Here is a 20,455-nt window from a genome sequence, read left to right on the forward strand (position 1 = left end):
TTCTCCACCTGAAATTTAACACCATTAGGAAGATAGCTAAATTCTATAGCCAATTTCAATACAAGTCTAAGGAATTCTTGCAGGTGGCACAATTTCCATCTTTTTCCAGTTCTGTCTAAGTAGAAAAATGTATACTTTTCAGTAGTGGCTGGTGTACTTTAAACAATTATACAGTCCTTTTTATTATTATATACCTTCCTTTTAGTTGGCTTTCCTGCCATATCTCTCTTATCAAGCTTTCTGGCAACTATATTACATCTACTTCAGTCTTTTATCAGTTGGAGCCTGCAGTCAGCTTCAGAGGGGACACATAAGGGACTGTAAATAATACATTCACAAGCATATTTGAAAATAAATAATCACTTGCTGAGAAGGATGGAAGAATTTAAATTATATTCCCTTCAATTATCTCAAAAGCAACTCTGACTGTTGCTGCTAATCTTTGAAGAGCAGTAATAATCCTATATGAATTTTCATGCCATAGTGGCATAAAAATACAATGTCATATCAGATAGAACAAAGCACCAAGACTGCAAAGCTGAATAGTGTAATATGTCATTTGAGAAGCTCCCAGTACTTTCTGTCTACTGTCCATTAATAGAAGTGCACAACTCCTTGAAAACATGAGTATTGATAACTGTTACAGCATTGCATTCCCTATTTAAGCAAAATATATGCCAGTCTCATAGAAACTCTCTGGAATACTTTCTTTTACTCACAATTCTACAGTAATACCCTCTTGGGTAACAAAAAAAAAAAAAAACATTAGAAAACATACAATATCTTCAGGTATCACGAACAAACCAGAAAAAGCACTAGCTTATTTATCCTTACGCTAAGAGTCTAAACTGATCACAGCAGTATATTGCAGGATTCTGCAGGATTCTGGATAAAATGTCCTGTATTTTCCCTAAATATTATAGAAACCTTTTTACAAGGACTGCAGTACAGCCTCACAGAACCTAGATATTCTTTTTAGCTGGGAAAAACCCTGTTATTCTGAATTGTAATTATTGTTTATCAACTAGTTTATCTATAAAGCTGTTCTAGCAGTTAAGGGCACCTGAAAATTCTGTGTATAAATTGTGGTGATTGCTCAGAAGACAAATATGTTTAAGAGCAAGAAAATGTAAATACAATACTCCAGTTCATGCTCACTTCCACTTACCATATATCAACAAAACTAAATATGCTGACTGGAAATTTGGATATTTTATCATTAGTTATGTTTATATTCTTCTATCAAATCATTGTGTGGTATTACAAAACCCTTGAGATTTGTAAGAGATGTAGTTACTGTGCATTTTTGAGCCATATTCTGCTTAGTTACAGAGATACATATTGAAGTAAGCTCATCAAAGCCAGTCTATTGCTCTGGGTTTTGGCATTCTGTGATCTGACCTTGGGTCTGAGACTTTTATTTTCATGTGAAATTTAACTTCAAATAGAATCTCTTTTGCTGTGTGTTTGAAGCAAACAGAGAATTATTAATACCAAATTTCACTGGAAGATGCATGCTTCTATTACCCTTTAAAATTCAAAATACATTTTGCTTCATGATGAAGCTTAGAAGAATGATATCTCCACAATGCAATGAAATGGCATCGATATGTAGTAAAATTGCCATTAAATAGCACATACATCTGAAGGTAAAGCATAGCTTCTTTTTCTCTCTCCTTATACATGCACTCTAAGACATATGTAGGCAGTCCTATGTGCCATGCTACAAATCCTCTGTATCACTGAGGTTATTCCAGATGTAAAGACACATTATTGGATGTACATATTAACCACATCCAGTGATACATTTAATTGAAACTCAAGAGGCTATCCACTGCATATTAGAATAAATATAACCTATATTGAGCCTTTTTCCCTCACATATGATTTTCTGAACTGCTTTTGTTCAGAATTAACTTAAACGGTTTATCACTCATCCAGATTGGGTTTGAAGCTATGTTTAGTTGTGTGGAATGATATATATACTCCCTCAGAGCCTACTTCAGCATGTCTTTAATCTTTAGCCAAGATTACTTAGAGTACTACTCACTAACATAACCCACCAGTATATTTTGCTTAATAAGGTATTTGTCATTTTATCTGATGTTAAATTTACCCACAACTGTAGCTACAGCCCTCCAACAGCTGACATCTGAAATCATTACTCAAACCAGCCTGCCAGTCTTTGTACACTTCCTCTGCCTTCTGAGCTGTAGGAAAATGAAATCTCTCAGCTTCTCTTCAGTTGCTCTATCATAAAGCAAAATAAATTCAGACAAAAGTTGCTACATTTAACTGTTCATTCGTCTGTTCCAGAGTCTTGGCCAACTGAAGAGTTAGTATCATGTGTCAAAATTAACTGCCTCCATGGAGTCAACCTACACCTAGTTAATGTAAAAAAACTACACAGAAGCAGGACCTGCAAGCAGCAACCTTTTCTGTGTACCCAAACTGTTTAAATATTTTTGAATATTTGTAAAAGTTTGTGTATGGTTTTTCTTCAAATAGCCTACCAGTACTGTTCCACATTCTGAAAACATCAGCAGTTTATTTTAGGATTTCTTGAGAGAACAGTGTATTTTAAACAAATAATACTGAATATCAGCAAATAAATGTCGAGATTCTTAGAATGCAAACAAGAATATTCACACTAGAAACCTGACTCAGCCATGACCTTTCAAAATCAGATCAGAGAATGCACCGTGTGATTTGTATTTCTAATCAAAGCACACTGAATTTAAAATGGCCAATATTTACAGTGAATTGCTTATGTACAAGGTAGAAACTCAGAGTCCTTGAAAGAAAATATTCATACAGTAACATTAACTAAAAAATAATACTAGGAAAACATTGGCATGATGCTCTGACAGAAAGTGGAAGAAAAGGCCCATAACACCATGATGTACCACTCCATCCATTCTAGCTCTCTTTCCCAAATGGTAAAACAAAACCAAATTTCCTCCATGACCTTACCTATAAATGAAAGGAGCTACTGTGGCAGTGTTGGGATGGCTATATTGCTGTTGCTGAGGAAGCTGGACAACACCATTTCCTGTGCCTTGGCCGCTGCTTGCACCCATCGAGGCTGACAGAGCTGTGGAGGATCCTGCAGTAAGAACTGCACTTGGTTCTTTCCCTTCAGAAGAAGCAAGACCAGAGGAAGGAGAAGACTTCTCACTAAACTGAGATTTTGTTGTTGACTGGGACTGGTTTCCTTTTGTAGTCCTCAGTTTTTCAGCCTCCTTACTTCCTGTACATGTGGAGGAAGTGCTCTGCTTTGCTGTTGGCACCTTTGATCCAGGTTTTGGAATCCCACTAGAAGATGATATTAAACTTTCCTTCTTCGCTGTTGTTGCCTTGCTTCCCTTTGGAATTAAGCTTGCAATTTTTGAACTCTTCTTTGTAGATGTTTCAGTCACCTGATCCTTCTCTTCCTTGACTACTTTCTCAGTGCAAACTTTGTTTTTGTCCCTGTTCTTTTCCTCTTTGTCCTTTGGCTGTAGCAAAGACTTTTTATTGCTGAGATTTTTGCTGCCAGCTTTCGGAGGGGTTAACTTCGGTGATACTTTAGGACTGCTACTTGTGGAGCCACCGCTGTTCACCCCACCACTTAAGACATCCATTTCACCACACTCTGAAAAGGTATCATCCTCTCTCCCACTGTCACTGGGTCCTGAGCTCAGTGACAAAGGAGGTCTCAGAGCAGTCCTAGCATTAACCAGCTTGAATTTTTCCAGCATAGATTTTTGTCCAGATGAAGGGGGCTTCACAACTTCAGAAGGGGGTGGCTTGAGCCTATCTGAAGTTGGAGTAGGGGAGGTTGCAGGACTAGGCTGCTTCACAGACAGCATGGTAGAGGTTGCACTGTGTTTGACATTCATGGATTTGCTGCGCCAAGGCTTGCTGGCACTTGGAGAGGGTATGGCAGAGACCTGCTGCTGCCCAGTGCTGGTGGGATGCTGCACATTTCCATTCATGCCTGCAGATGGCTGAGGGCCTTTTGGTGAATCTGCTTTAAAAACAGAAAAAAAATAATGGTATAGTTACTGTCCCATCTCCTGTTTGAAGGTGATACCATACTCCTCTGGCATTTAAAACACACTTACATGTGATCTATAATAAACATAATTTACATGTGCACAAAACATGAAGGATGCTAACCAAAAATGCCTTTCTTTCTTACCATCATGATGTTGCTCATCATCCATAAGCTCAAGAAAACCTTGGAAGTTACACTTTCCTTCTACTGATTTCATAATGCAAATCAAGCCTTCCAATTTAAGATTTTATCTTTAATATGAAATTCTTCTAATCACTTGTTGATAATAAGACACTGAGACATGGAAGAAAAAAGAATGCTACAAATCTGGTAGAAAAATAAAACTGGACAAAGATAGGTTTAATGTTTAGTGAAAGAAAAACAGTGTTAGAAAGCCAAGGTTTTGAGCAGGACCGAGTAATACTGAAATTAAACAGATAAAATCAATATTCCTAAAAGCAAGAAAGGCAGGTGGCTATATTTTTTTTAGCTTTAAGTACAATTAATAATATTTAGTAGTTGACTTCAGGAATCTATCCCAGTACACCTTCATAGGTGGGAAAAATTTTATCACCAATTTCACCAGTGTCAGTACTTGAAAATTACAGAGATATATCATCTGCATGGGTACAGCAATGATAGTTGTTTTGGGCCTGAAGCTCAGGTAGGTACAGAAGGCTTGTTTACATGGCTCTGGGACCTTCACTACATTTACATCATTCCTATGGAATGAAGATTCACTTCAGTGTGTCTTCAGTATGAATGAGAACAAGAATCCTTCTGCAATAATCAAACTATGCTGGTTAACATCTGTGATTTTCAAAAAACTCATCTAGCTTTATTAAGCAAAACAGACCAAAGTATGAAAGGGTTAAGTTCTTCTGTATTAAGTTCAGATTCTCAAGACATATCTGAGTATATAAACACCATTATTATGGAGCACCAGAGAAATGAAGTGGTAATGGCAAGCAAATATGTGGTACACAGCTATTTCAGCAGATGACATTTTCTTATAGTGGATCCACCTTGTCTTCTGGTTCAGTATTGGGAATGTCAGGGAATTAGATGTAAGCCTGCCTCTGGTATACTGAACTCTGTACTACAAGAAACCCCATGAAACATGCAATGCAAATATAGTTCATGTAATGGCAAAAGGAGTGTTTGATTTGTTGCATATACACATTGAGCCAAAGTCATACCTTGGGGCCCTCCCATCTGAATAATATAGTAGATGAGAACACTGAAAACATTTGTCCCATCAGCAAAGAGTATGAAGTTGTGTGTCATTTTTGGTTTTGCAGTCTCAGTCCTAAACCCCTAGTAAGGATTAGACTACCCATCTGGAAGTCTGAAGGCCACTAATATATTCAGGAAAGGCAGGATTTTGAGCATAGTAAAAATGGAGCTGTTTTTTCTTTAACAAAGACAATGTAAACATAGCAAAATTTACTGCTCTGAGTGGCATTAAGAAGTTCTAGTTTAAAAATAATATCAAAGCAAAAGTAACATGACAGATGTAACTCTTTTACTTGCTAAACTCTATTAACATCTAGTTCCAGCAGCCCAAACACCTCCACTTTCAATAGATGCTGTATAATTTCGTCTGTCTGGGGGGTTTTGTGTGCTCCTCAGCCTGATATGCAAACCCCACAGTGCTAAATGGGTGACAAACATGATTAAGGTACTGAAGCATCTCTCTTACAAAGACAGGCTGGGAGACTTGGGCCCTTGCTGCTTCAAGAAGAGCCACTGAGAGGGGAACACATCAATGTCTGTAAGTATCTAAAGGGAGGGAGTAAAGAGGATGGAGCCACGTTCTCCTTGGTGGTGCCAAGCAATAGCACAAGAGGCAACGGGCCCCTGCTATCGTCTGGCGAGCCTCAAATGCTGGAGGAATCAGTCCCATGGTTGATAGCCCAGGGCTGGTTTTGCACAAGGACCTTCTTGCACATATCTTGTCTTGCAGTAAGTTTGCCATAAATACACAGGAAGATCTGGGCCTTAAGCTATACCAATAGTTTTTCAGAAGAACATTTCTCCAGAAGAATATGAAATGCTAATGAAGAATACAAGAATCTGTGCAACAATCTGTGAAAGTGGGATGCCACTACACTGTTATATATTAGTCATGTTACATTTGTACAGCTTCAGGCTATTAGTTTTACTATCATAAAAAAAGCGTTCTGATTAAAAAGAGAATATACGCCTTGCCATATTTCCTGCTCTATAATAATAAATTCATTTGGGGGGAAAATGTAAAAAGAAATATATTTACTGTTTCATCAACATCTTGTTCTGCTACATATATAGCAAAAAAGCACAGGAATCACTGGTATTCATTTGATCCCTATGTCACAAATCATAAACAGCAACAAAAAATTACAGAGAACTTTAACTTGCCTTTAAGCTTCAATTTAAAGGGTATCGTTAATACTTCTGCTAGGAATGTGGATTGCACACTCTCAAGAAATATTGAGAACTTGTCTCTATGTTAAAAGATGTGGAATAAAAAGGTCAATTTCCCTTCCCAGCACAAATGCATTACTTGAAGCTACAGATCATTAACTGCTTTCTGCACGTTCAGTTGGACTTGACTTTAGCTGTTTATTACGTGAAACATGTCCCCACCTTGTGGTGATTTTGAGACAGAGTGAACCCAACCTATGACAAGGAGTTCTTATTTCTAAATTTCTTATTTCTTGTTTACAAGGAGATAGTATTCTGTTTTGGGCTTAACCCCCTTATTGCTGAAATACACATTCAGTTTGTGATGAAAACAGTTTTGCATTCTGCTTCAGGGCTCAGTGCTTCAGAGTTCAGCCCAACCTCTGCAGTAAAAGCACAGCAGCAACATCCCCAGTTGTTCAGTGCAAAAAGAGAAATTTTTATCAGAACCCAGCAAGACCATGACACTTGAATGGACATTTTCAAGTCCACTTGATTTGACTGTTGCACAAATAAAGGACATGTGAAGAGTTAACTTGGGCCCAATATACAGTCAACCTCCTTCTTCTTCTCATTTGTGATCTTTGCTGTGTTCTGTGCTGCTGGAGAAGACAGGACCTCTGTGTCAACAGCTCCCCCACTGCAGCATATTTAGGCATGATAATCTTAATATTCTGTAGCATGTAGGTGTCCAGATTATCCATATTTAGTCACTCACAAAAAGAGGTTAGTAGACAACGAAAGAGCTGAAAGGGGTTGCTAAGGATGTTTGGAGGAATGTGAAGTCTGTCCGGTGAGATTAAAAGAATTCAGCTTGTTCAACTCTCCCTTTTCAGCTGTCCATGAGAAAATAGCTAACCCTTATCAATGCCAGAGGAGAACACTACCAGGGGCAACTGGAAAAATACTGGGACCAGAAGAAACATATACAAATTAGCTATTGATGTACATACTGGTCAGAGATGAACAACAATTGCATCATCAGACAATAGAGTTGCAGGACGGAGCATCTCAGAGTAGGTATGGGCAAAATAACCAAATACTATTAAAACTGAGTTTGGACAACACATAAGCAATATTTTATGTTATGAAATGATATTGAAAAGTTGAAAATTAAACTCAATGACATAGAGACCTTTCTCAGTGTTCAGACACACCATTTCTAAGACCTAAGGGGTAAATATTTGTTTTTAAAATGTGACTTGAATTAAAGCATCACTTCTTTGTACTCAAAACATCCTGGGTATTCACCTTATCAGCAATCTGAATAATTATTCAAATAGTTTAATTTTCCGAGTTTTATTTCCATCTTTATGTTATTAAGTCAGAAGCAGATACGTCAGACATGTCTGGAAAACAAACACTCTTTGAAATTGATCTGTAAGCTGCAAAATAAAAAAAAATAAAAAATAAAAAATGTTACTAAAACTCCGCAAATAAGTTTCAGCTAATGGTTTGTTTAATGTTTTGGGGCATTGTGTGTTTCTGACTTAACCAGAGCTACACACAGTTACCTGTGTCACAGCAGTGGGTAGGGTCTCAGTGAGAACCAAGCTCTGCTCAGTAAAGAGTAAACCAGCATTCGCCCAGGGGAGCTAGGTTTCTTACTGTGCAAACTACTCCCTAAGTAACAGTCAAAGGAGATAATATTAATGACAGACTAAATAACGAAATACTAAATAAAAGGCCACTATCACATCCTATTTTGGATGACTTTCAGGTCTCCCTTAACTCTGTGACTACATATCCATTCCCCACTGTGACTGAGTTGGAAACTGTGTTATGCAGGAATTAATTTCAAGTACTACATATAACTGGATTAAAAAACCCCAACAACCTTATGCTGCATATATTTTCTAATGTCTCCTGTAGCACATACAGAAAGGTGTACAGCAGAGAAAAATGCAACAAGAGAGGGCTGCCCTTGAAGAGGTTTGGAGATCCCAATCTCTAATGACTATTTACCTAACACAAGTCATCTCTTTTTCGCTCCAGTTTATAAAACACTAATGCAAAATTACAAACTATTTACTATATGAACAATGTCTCAGAAATTAGAGCATATTGACTGTATCTATTCAATGGAAGCTGTTAAAGTTATCTTGCTCCAAGCATCTGCATCAGAAGAAAAATTTGAAATATGAGGTCTATTATGTGTGCTGCACTGTAAGGAGAAATCAGTTTGTCAACATATGATGGCTTTTTTTTAAAAAAAAAAAAAAAAGAGATTTGAAGCTTATTTCTAAACAAATTCTTCAAAAATTATCAGGGTACAGAACATCCTCAAATACTTACAAAATATCACAAAACTACTTGGAAATGTCATTGTAATATTAGAAATATTAGTCACTATAACAATTAAATTTAAAATACAGCATGGTTCAGTTGTTTTTAGACAAAGTAGCAGGATAGTATACACAAATAAAGGTTCTCAATTTCTTTTAGGGCATTAAAAAAATATAATTTTGCTAGCCTTGCACTCACATCAGTCATTTTCTCTAATGAACTTCTGCTGTATACACTAAAGCAAACTTGCATTTGGCTTTGATTATCATGTAAAATCAATGTTCTTCCATCCATTCAACAGTTTTGATAGGAAAAAAAAAGGACAGATGGAAATAACCCAAATATAGTACTCTGTAGTTATGCAACATTACACCTTGTATATCCTGTACATTGAATTGAATGATTATACACACAAAAAAACCACTCCTTATCCTCCTGCAAGTGATGACTTGTGCTGGTTTGGGCTGGAGTTAACTTTCTTCACAGTGGCTAGTATGGGGCTATGTTTGGGTTTTGTGCTGAACACAGGGTTGATAATGCAAAGATGTTTTTGCTATTGCTAAGCAGATCTCACACTAGCTTTTACCCTTCTGATCCTCTCCCCCATCGCATTGGTGGGTGTGTATGAGTGGCTGAGTGGGGCTTGTTTGCTAGCTGAGGTTAAACCATGACATGACTTCACTAAAAATCTCATCAAGGTTCTCGCTCTCTACTGTAAGGAAATGGAAAAGTAAAGAAATCCATCATGCAAAAAGCCACATAAAGGTGCAATGCAGTGCAAATCTTAGCATTAAAAGACAGTTTCCAAGTAATGAGCTAAGAATATTAATATCTACAAGCATGTCTCACCTTGCATCATTTCACTCACATATTTCAAAAGCAAATATGTCAACATTAAGAAATAATTCTGAACATCTAAACTGCTGTACATACCTTCACTCAAGCAGCCACATCTCCTACTTCATAACTTCACTATTGTATTTGTGAACTATACAGTGTCTGCTCAGTTTTCACTCTGATCACTTTCTTGTTTTAGCCTGGATGTCTTGAAATGAACAAGTCCTTGGTAAAATAAAACCCACTATGAAACTATCTGTAACATTCAACCCTGATAGTAAAAATAAAGAAATAACTATTGAAAGGATGGTTTTATATCTTCAGAGACAGCTAGGGGCAAAGTATTCATCAGAATTTCATAAAAAAATCTGGATAGCTGCCTGTTGCTTGGATGAAGAACATTCACTGCATACTTGTTCCTCCCACAGACCCCAAGGATGCAAATGGCTACTATGTATATTGTATCATTTTCAACTGCATTCTAACCCAGAGATATGAATAAAATGCTGTTCATTACTCAAAGGGAGAAAGAAGCGGGGGAAGGGAATGGATTAGTTACATAACTCAAAAAGCTGAATTTTTACATTATTCTTTCTGAGGTAAAGCCTGAAGAGGCACATTTTCCAGGAAAATAGAGGCAGGGTGGCAGAAACCAAAGGACCTAAGGAACTCAGTTTGTTGCTGTAATGGAAGCTCATATTTAAAGGAGGCAATAAAACATGAGCATTGCATCCAAATCCCTGCAAAATTTCATGATGCTTAATTTCCAATCCTCGATTCAGGATTATAGAAACGCTAGGTAAGTTTATGAAAGAGTAGACACATAACATTCTGATGCAAATATAATATTCTGATTCTTCTCTGTTAGAGGCTGAGATACAAAGTCCTCTGAAAATTATGGCAGTCTTCCTTGGGAATGGTAGACTTGAATATGGAACAGGATTACAGGCATCCATTATGGACTCATTTGTATTTTGGAAAAATCACCCAATGATATTTCCATCAAAGAGGGATAAAATATAATTATATCATCTTGAAAGTTGTCAGTTTTGAACTTTAAGCCCAACTAAACCACAAGTCCTAGTTCAGGCCTAAATTTCCATAGGTCTTCCTTATCAAGTCTAAATATGACATTCACTTCTTCGTCCCTTGTGGATGTTTTTTTATTTCCTTCTTTTATGTTGAGTAAACTTAGTAAGCTTTAATCACTTACCTTTTTCATTTCCATTTGCATATTGTGGAGGCTTGTTTTTGTCAATGCTGTTAAAGCTCTGACTTCTTCGATTTAAATTGGAAGCTCCCTGGACTTTGGTACTGCTGCCTGCAGCTGGCACCCTTGAGGGTCCTGGAAGTCTGGAATGTTACAGTGAGAAATCAGTTCATTTTATGTAATGCAACATACAGCAGAGACAGAATGCAAATATCAGACCAGAATTTAAAACCAACAACTGAAAATAATTAATTCAGGTAAGCAACAACAAACAGGAGGATTCAAATTAGTTAGACTCCACAAATGAAAATAAAAGCTTATCCTTACGCACACAAAAGGGAAAAAGATGCTTTCAAGAGTCACAAGACATGTAAGAAGATGCTTTGCATTTGCCATTAACATTGCTAAAACAGATTCACCCTAACAAATATTAAAGTGCAATATCAACCTTTACTAAAATCTGTCACTTTTGGAGAGGAACTGTTACAGAACTAGATTAGAAAGCACAACAATACATAGTTGAGAAATATTTCATATATCTTACTCTTAGTAAATATTTCACAGTTGTGTTTAGCATAAAAGCTGGCTTTTTAGCTATCTTCAGCTATTTTTCAGAAGGCTATTTGCTAAAGTACTTCCCTCTTGCTATTTTAAATGAAAAATATTGAAAATACATATTTTGTCTAGATGCTACAGATACATTTACACCTTTTAGACAGAAGTATATAATGTAGATTATATGGTTCATTTCTTAGTATTTGCTGCCACCATCTGAACCTGTGTGACTATGCTAATGCAAAAAACTGTAGACTCTGTTGTCCATGTGTGCAAGCCTGCATCTTTTTTTCTGTCTGAACCTGGTTTTTGATGTAAGATTCTTTAATGTGTGGCTACTTCAAACTTTCTGCAGCATATTGTGGGGATCCCCACTCCTATCCAGTTTTGTTATCAAGTCTAGACAAAATGAAATTCCTGAACCAGCCATAGGCTTTTGCCATAGGAGAAGAGCATCTCTCTTCTGTTTCTCACTGATTGGAATGATATGATTATTTTAATAGCAGCAATACAAATTATACCAGAGTTATTGAATTCTGTTACTTTCACTGTATTACAAAAGATCAGCATCAGAAGGCAGGAAAAAAAAGGTCACATTACAAAGAAGTACAAAACATTTGATTTCTTCAAAATATTTTTTGTTTAATATACTGGTATAATAGAAGTGTTCAAATAATTTTTTTTCATTAGTAAACTTATGTAAACAGCTCCATGTTCTCTTTCTTTACCAGTTTAAGCCTCAGAGAGCTAATCCATTAGTTATTTTTATGGCTCATTCTGGCTGCCAGCCTGCCCTGCTAGTCTCTGTGCTGAGCCCAGAGCAGACTGTCTCTGCTTTGCAGCTGTACACAGACTGACCTTTACCATGACCCATGAATTCAAGTTCCCTGAAGAACGCACTAAAACAAACTTGAAAATCCATTTGCTCCTTCCCATTGCCCTAATTTGACAGGCAGTAAGAGCCCAGAGATCATTTGTCAAAGGTAATGAAAAAAGTAATGAAAAGGCATGTGCAACACTGGAAATTCATCTGCTAAAATATAAAATAGTTCTGCATATAATCTGAATGCCAGAATTTGAGAACTTGATACAGTAAAGACATTATACATGAGATCATTTGCTCTACACACTTTCCAGTTTACCTCATTTGGTGCCTTTTTTAATTGAATTCAGGTTTTAAATTGCTCTGGCAGAATCATGTTAAGCAGCTAAGGAAATGCAAAGAACAGTATAACAAATAAAGGACAAGTCACATACCTCTGAATAGGCTTCGGAAACACTGCCACAGATTTAAAGTATTAGACAATAAGACTGTTAACCCTGACATGTAGAATGTGGACAAGACAGGAGCATCAGAAATAAGGAAAATGGAAGACCAATAAACGCAGGTGCAAAGCAACTGGATTGTGATATAGCTCATTTCAAGCTATCACCAGCAACTCAAATTGTGTTAGTGTTGTATACTGCAAAACGCAAACTTTATTGTAGATTATGCAATTTAGAGTTCATTGATCTCACCAATGAACTGTACAGCAAAGGTATAATTAATTAGCACATTAATTATTCCCCCACCTCAAAAAAAAAATAAAATAAACCAACACAAAACCAAAATCAAGCTAGAAACAAGAGTAAGTTTTAGACTTCAGTTTCTTTCTTCTGCAATCTGGCTTGTAGATTTTAGTGCTCATGGAAATGACAGACTAAAAGTACTGATGATATCTGAACCAGGTCAGCTCCTACACACAGCTCTGTCAAATTCACTGCCAAAACAAAGCAACTCATTCATGGAGACTGTGTGCAGGCTAGTCTTGATAGAACAGGAGTCCTGGAAGTAGTTCTTTTTTTCTACTCTGTTTTACTTCTGCATAAACTTGGCTTTGTGAACTCAACCTTTCAGGTAGGTTTGCTATACAGGCAAAACATCTAGTAGGAACTGAGATAGACTCCCAAACTTCTTTTCACTCATGATTAAAGCCAGGATTTGAGCCAGAGAATAGAGAGCACTAAAATCACCAACTAATCCTTCACATCCAATGTTTTACATGCAGGATACAAAGATGCAGGGTAAATAACAACCAGAAATATTACTGATGTACAGTACAAATCAGCTCCTTCCAACTGACACAAGGCTTTTCCGTGGCAAAGCTCATCATTGCAAAGCTTGCACACATAACAAAAATTACACGTAGTTCAGCGTCTGCTTAAGTCCAAAGGATAAAATATCAATGGGCATATACTTGCTTGAGTATCGCTAACAAGCAATAAATTAGAGATATTTAACTGACCTAGAAGCCTTTTTTTGACTGGTTGCAATTCCACTGTGATTAGACTGAGTTGCATATCTGGCTGTGAGACTGTATGAGAAGAAACAGAGAAATTGAATTAAAGAATTTATTTGAATATGTATAGAAAGAACAGACTTACCAGCAAGCTATGAGTTAATGAATGCAAATTGAACATGGATAGAAAACACAAATTAACTGGCAATAATATGAAACAATGTAAACATGCAGATTTTTATGACAGATGCAATGAACAGATTATGACATAATGGATATTGTTATAACTTGTAGCATTTTCTAGAAATTATTTTACAAATAGGCAAAATGGGCAAATTTCCATAGTGGCTGAATTGCTGAAGTCTAGCTCAATTCACACAGAATGTACCTTAACACTTCGTGCCTTTTTTTTTTTCATCCACAAAAAGCACTAAGCACAAATATGTGCCTATTAGTCTCTCTAGCAACCTGGCTGGGTACACTGTGCAGCAGTTAGGAACAGATTTCCTATGCCAGATTCAACATGGACTCAGAAAAATTCCTGCTAAAGAAGGATGACCTTCCTGACTGCAGAGCTATATCGAAGAAGCATCCCATCATAATTTTCACTACTGTTACAGCAGCACAGGTCATGTACATGATGCATTACCCAAGCAATGAATCAGAGGGTGCATTAGGAAAGCCCTGAGATATACTTAGACTCTCTGTGAAATTCCATAGGAAAATGTATCTCGGTCTACTGAGGCATCCAAGTAGACATGTCTGCAACAGAAGACATGCTGTGCTATAAGGCTAAAAACTTTTGACACCCACCAACCTGGTGTTACTAGACTCTCTTCTTTTAGACACTTGCATAGGACATATGACAAATGCATGGCCAAGCTAGAGACTTCTGTCAGGTAATTTCAGTTTCTGTAAACAGGTGCATTATTTGGGATCCACACAGCCTAAGGGTATAGACAGGTGCCTAATCCAGGTGCAACCATAACCTCAAAATCCTTGCATTATTAAAGAGGTGTTGGAGAACTGAGTAAGCAAAAACTCGGACAATCTGAATTCTTTTGTCTCCCAGTCTTGCATCTTTCAGTGATTCTTCTGAGTAGCAGCAGAAACCACAGTGCTCTAGTCACAGCCCTATAGACTGGCAGCACTTACAAGAAGCACCTGGTGGTGTTGAGTGTACCAGAACACTGCTAAGCCTGACTGTAGAGTAGATGGGAGATGTTGTCAAGGGAGAAAGGTCTTTCTATACTAGCACAGCAGTCCTGAAGTGGGGCAAGGAGAAGGCACAAACCAAGGGACAATGTGAGACTTGTATGGAACGTGTGATTATTGTTACATTACCAAATTAAACCCCAATAAAGTGTTCAGCATAGCCTCTGTTCCTCCCAATTACAAATAGCACAGGTGCACACAATGAATATACAAAAAGGAGAGTACTTCAGCCTTAAGAGGGCAAAAAGCAATACTTCAATGTATAAAAGCAGCATTTCTCTGATATATATCTGGTATATTTCTCTGACATATATCTTTGCAGTAATGCTGACAGATTGGTTTTTTATATTACCATAACCTCTGTGAGAATTCTAAGTAATTACAATAGTATCACAATAACATTATAATAATTACATTACGTATTTTAATCTGTCTAGTTATTAGCATACTGAATTATATTTCACAGCTATCTTTCTTAATAATGTCTGGATTTATGATACGAATGTGACATAGGTTATTTTGCTGAAACTATGCCTGGAAAAATAGCCCATCTTTTGATGAGATCTTCCACTCATGGTTTTTTTCAATGTATTTAAAATGGAGGAATCTAGAAATGTTTAGCTGGTTATCTGCATTAACTAAAATAAGACATTTGTGAGAAAAATGGTATGTCAAATAAAACTTAGTGCATTCATGTTGTAAAAAATAAAATGATACACAGTACAATCAACACAGACAGTGAGCTGGAAGAGCAGGATAGGATGCCGTGCTGTAGTGTATTGTAGCTTTTCTACCTAAACAACACATTCCTAAGTAACTGGAAAGATCAAATAACTTAATCTCAGTGATGTTGCCAAGTTGTTGATAAGCTAGCCCACAGACTTTTTAATAGCAATAAATACATGAAGTACCAGTCTGGAAATGCTTGCTCGAATGCTTTCCCTCAGTGCCTGTTACTTGGGACTCCATCTACTAGCAAATTCATGAAACATCAGCCTACAGACTGCTTTCAAACTTTCTGGACAGGTTGAAAGGCATTGATGGATGTATCAGCAAAGCATGATTTGTAAAGTATGATTTCTACTGTGACTGAACAAATTTATTTTCCAAAGTAATGTGACAAAAGAAAGGGAAAAAGAAATTTAACAGCTCATAAACCAAGTGCATGAAGTTCCCAATGACTTTGTGAGTTCCTTCTCAATTAGCACTGGATGTTCTGGGCCCGTTAAAGCTTTGCACACATGCCTGTTTACCAACTGCTGGCCTCACTTTTACAGATGTTGCAGACTAGACTTTAGCCTAGCCACTCTTCTAAATGTATAAACAAATATTTACCTGCTGCCCTCTATCCTACCAGATAATTGTCTGTGGGTAACATCTGTCAGTAAGGAAAAGAAACCTTATACCAGTTATTTTTTATGCTCACAGATCCACACGATGGAATAATAAATATATGCCTGCAATAAAGGAGTAAATGGATCTTAACAAACCAGACAGGACCAGTTTAACACTACAGCATTTAGGAGAAGGAAGGATTTATTTGTCAGAGCTCTGGAAAGAGGGATTTTGAAAGCCTGTGGTTCTCATCTGCTACCAAGACCCTTTCCACTGCCATAATACTCCTACAATCAGTCTTCTACAGGATGATCACAGCTTTGACTCCTCAGAGGAGTCACAGCAGTCTCCTGCAGAGAACAGCCACAGTGCATTTGCAGGAAGGGAGCATGCAAAGTGCAAAGGAGACCAACCTTGTCTGCAGAGCCTGCAGGAAACTCTGCTGGTCCCAGAGCTACAGCCTAGCATTGCAGTGCTGGGTGCAAACACAGCACTGGACCTGTGCCAGAAACAGGTATCATGCTTAGCTCTCCTCTTCCAACTAACACAAAGGGGAAGAGAGGCAAATCCTGTTCAAAACAGGAAATATTATATATATACATCTGATACCAAATCCTTAGAAATCATCTGGACTTTGCAAACTGGCTTCCAGGTGGAAATCATCAATATTTTGTTTTAACAAACCAGGGAAACATTAGTCAACATGGCAGGTATGAAATGGTGATGGTGGGTAATTTCCATCGCTCGTCCCTTAATGGTTAAATGCTGAGAAAATGGAATAAACATCCTGAGACTGTCCAGAAACACAGCTCAACACAGAGGTAGCTGAGGTAGTATTGAGAAGAAAGGACAGAGATGTTAGAGATTTTACTGACTCTGAGGTACTGATGGAAAACACCATAGCTGTACTGTGTGGACTAGTTGCAGCAACCAGGACTCTGCACTATGCCGCGTGGCTGTGCATCACCAGTCAGTTGCAATGGAAAGCTATGCACCATGTTTCATCAAGCTGGGGAACTGATGGAGGTCATTCATTTGGAGTCAGGATAGGGTTTAAAAATGGACTAAAAGGGGGAGGGAAAACTAGGAAATTGATATAAGCTACAATACTAAATGTCCTTAAATGTAGCCTCCCACTGAAAGTACAGTGAAATATTCAACCAAAATGGGCAAATAAGAATGAAGACAACAGAGTGCCATGTCCTACACTTGGGTCACAACAACCCCATGCAGCGCTACAGGCTTGGAAAAGTGTGACTGAAAAGTGTCTTGGACAAAAAGGCTAACGGGGCTGATTGACAGTGGCTGCACATGAACCAGCAGTGTGCCGAAGTAGCCAAGAAGGCTAGTGCCATCCTGGCTTGTATCCGAAATACTGTGGCCATCAAGACTAGAACAATGATCGTACCCCTGCACTTGATACTGGTGGGGCCACACCTCAAATCCTGTATTCATTTCTGGGCCTCTTACTGTAAGTAAGACATTGAGGTGCAGGAGTATGTACAGAGAAGGGCAATGATGCTGATGAAGGGTCTGAAGAACAAATCTGTCAAGCAGTGACTGAGGGAGCTGGGGTTGTTTAGCTTGGAGAAAAGGAGGTTCAGAGGAGACCTTACCACTCTCTATGACTACCCGAAAGGAGGTTGTAGACAGGAGAAGGTCTGTCTCTTCTCCAAGGTAACAAGTGATAAGACAAGAGGAAATGTCCTCAGGTTGCACCATGGAAGGTTTAAATTGGATATTATGAAAAATTTCTTCATGGAAAGAGTTGTCAAACACTGGAACAGGCTACCCAGGGAGGTGGCTGAGCCACCATTCCTGGAGATATCTAAAAGATGCGAAGATGTGGCACTTGAGGACATGGTTTAGTGCTGGATTTGGCACTGCTGGGTTAATGGCTGGACTTGATGTTTTCCAACCCAAATGATTCTATGAAAAGGGAAGGCAAATGACTGTTTGACACTGCTAGAAAGTCTATCTTGCTGCTATGTGGTATATGAGAAAAGAAGAAGGTCCTTGAAAGTGGGTAAACCACATAAAGCTGAAGGATGGAACTTCTATAAAACTGAACAGAACATAAATCAAACTGCAAATATTTTAACCCCTTGCTTCAAAAAATAACCCATGCATTGTCACCCTGAATATCATCTACCTTTTATTAAGTCTTCCAAAAGACCAAAAGGATCATGTTACATCACACTGCCATTCTCCTATAATGTTGAGAGTCACATGGTGGTTCTAAAATGCCAACTATGTGCTATGTTAAAATTACAAAAAGGCAAAAGGATTTGTAGTATATAATCAAGCTATTTCTTCCTCACTGGCATACTTGAATTTTAATATGCTGTTGATCTTATAAAGTGCATTTATATCACTAGTGTGACTGCACTCCAGAACTGTTCAAGACTTTTGTATTAGAACAATGGTCTGATAAAAGACTAGGTTAAGAAGAATACTTGGCTACTCATCATCTTGCCTGGTAAAAAGAACAAGAGATAATATTCTAAGGTATTCGTGGCTCCAAATTCCAAGTGTGCCTTGAGAGATGCTACAGGAAACAAGTTTCTGGGTGCCTTATCATACCAAACAGTTTGGGCAGGTAAAAGATCACTGACTCTTCAAATGGACAGAGAAGGAACACTGAGGAAGAAACCAAAACACTTGATTTTTCTCAAGAATATTATTTATCAGTCATTTCTCATCCCTTTTTAGCCCAGTCTTAGTTAATTGATATATGGTTAGATGTATGAATGTATGTACCTATATTTATACATGCTATTTATGTATCTGTTGTACATTAATGTGTATTTTATAGATATATTTATATTTTATAAATGTATATTTTCTGTTTATATCTAACACATAAATACACTTTTTTTTTTCCTTCACAAAAGGAAATGGCTATGGCTCAAGCAAGTTCTAGCCCATACCCTGTCATCTGTTCTAAATTAGTTGGACATTTATCCTTTCCACTCTTTGAACTTCTGGCATCTTATACAAGAAGTCTGTTTCTGACTGATTCATGCTTGGAGGTACAAGTAAAATTATGTTTTCAATGTTTTCCTGTTGTTCACAACTCATAAACCAAAATGCAGATAACTCAGTTTTTCATCAACATTTATGTTCTTGCAGAATGCAGAGACTTGTAATATCCTGCCCTGGTCCCAGTATTTGTAGTACAGGTATTTTGTGGAATTTAATGAAAAAGTATATGAATCGCAATATTAAAGAAACAAAATGGATATCAAGCAATAACAGTGCTAAATAGCTACTGTGCTTAACCTGACCTGTAGCACACTTAAAATGCAGTTTTTAAAACTTATTATTTTTCTTTGAACAAATAGGCCAAGTGGCTAACAGTGTGCTGCCAGCACAAGGACTAGGCCCTTAGGGACCAATTGTACCCTTTTATGACCTTATAACCATACTATTTATGTTCTTGCACAAGAACAAAATTCTATCAAAGGATCTGCACATAATCATATGCCTCCATTCTGTTTCACAGTTTGATAGAATAAGACTGTTTTTCTAGTATCTAACCTAACTTCCCCTCCTTCAGTTTGAACCCATTACCCCTTGTCCTATCATTGCAGATACTAATCACAGGATCAAATCTCAGATTTATGCAATTCATCATCATTATTAAAGACCATCTATTTGCTCAGGTACACGGTCAACTGATTTAATTGGTACTCATAGATACTACACACTTTAGTTACTTGGACTTCAGGATAAATATGATGAAAACCTTTTCTTTCTGAGGTTCCTGTCATTGGGAACCTCGAGGACTGTAAGGACAGCATCTTTGAGGAGTAGAACAAAATGGGGCTAAAGCTGATTTTCAAGGTAAGAGAGAGCTCAGTCAAAGTAAAACTAAATCCCTTAGGACCATCTGAAGATCAGCTTGCTGCAGATCCTGGTGCAATCGCATTAAACATATCATTCCGTGTTATCTCCCGGACACATAAAAAAATATCAGACCGGACTAACAACACTTCATTTTCTTAGACCCTTACTAGGAAACAGAGAACAGAGAGGAGAATTAATTTTTTTTTTTTTATTTTAATTCTTTGCAGTCATTAGATAATGATTTTGCGATAGGAAAAGCAGGAACTGCCTACCCATTTCCCTTCACTAACACCAAGTGACTAGTAATGGCAAGGGCTTAGAACAGCGAAGAGACTTGTTTCATCACTTTCCTATCCATTAACCAAGGAAAACATACAACTAGGTACACTTACCATTTTCTAGACT

At 37.5% G+C, this 20,455-nt stretch overlaps 1 protein-coding gene across 1 annotated transcript in view; it reads right to left on the reverse strand.

Annotated features, from left to right (window-relative positions):
* NAV3 (neuron navigator 3) overlaps positions 1-20,455 on the reverse strand; it is a gene marked incomplete at its 5' end in the record, with an annotated part of 183,941 nt that overhangs the window by 130,428 nt on the left and 33,058 nt on the right. The window contains 3 exons of the mRNA XM_009078194.1: positions 2,974-4,012; positions 10,821-10,960; positions 13,658-13,726. Coding sequence (XP_009076442.1) covers positions 2,974-4,012; positions 10,821-10,960; positions 13,658-13,726 — 1,248 coding nt within the window. The remainder of the gene's footprint in view (positions 1-2,973; positions 4,013-10,820; positions 10,961-13,657; positions 13,727-20,455) is intronic.

This window comes from Acanthisitta chloris, unplaced genomic scaffold (assembly GCF_000695815.1).
Source record: "Acanthisitta chloris isolate BGI_N310 unplaced genomic scaffold, ASM69581v1 scaffold8450, whole genome shotgun sequence".
Lineage (NCBI taxonomy): Eukaryota > Metazoa > Chordata > Aves > Passeriformes > Acanthisittidae > Acanthisitta > Acanthisitta chloris.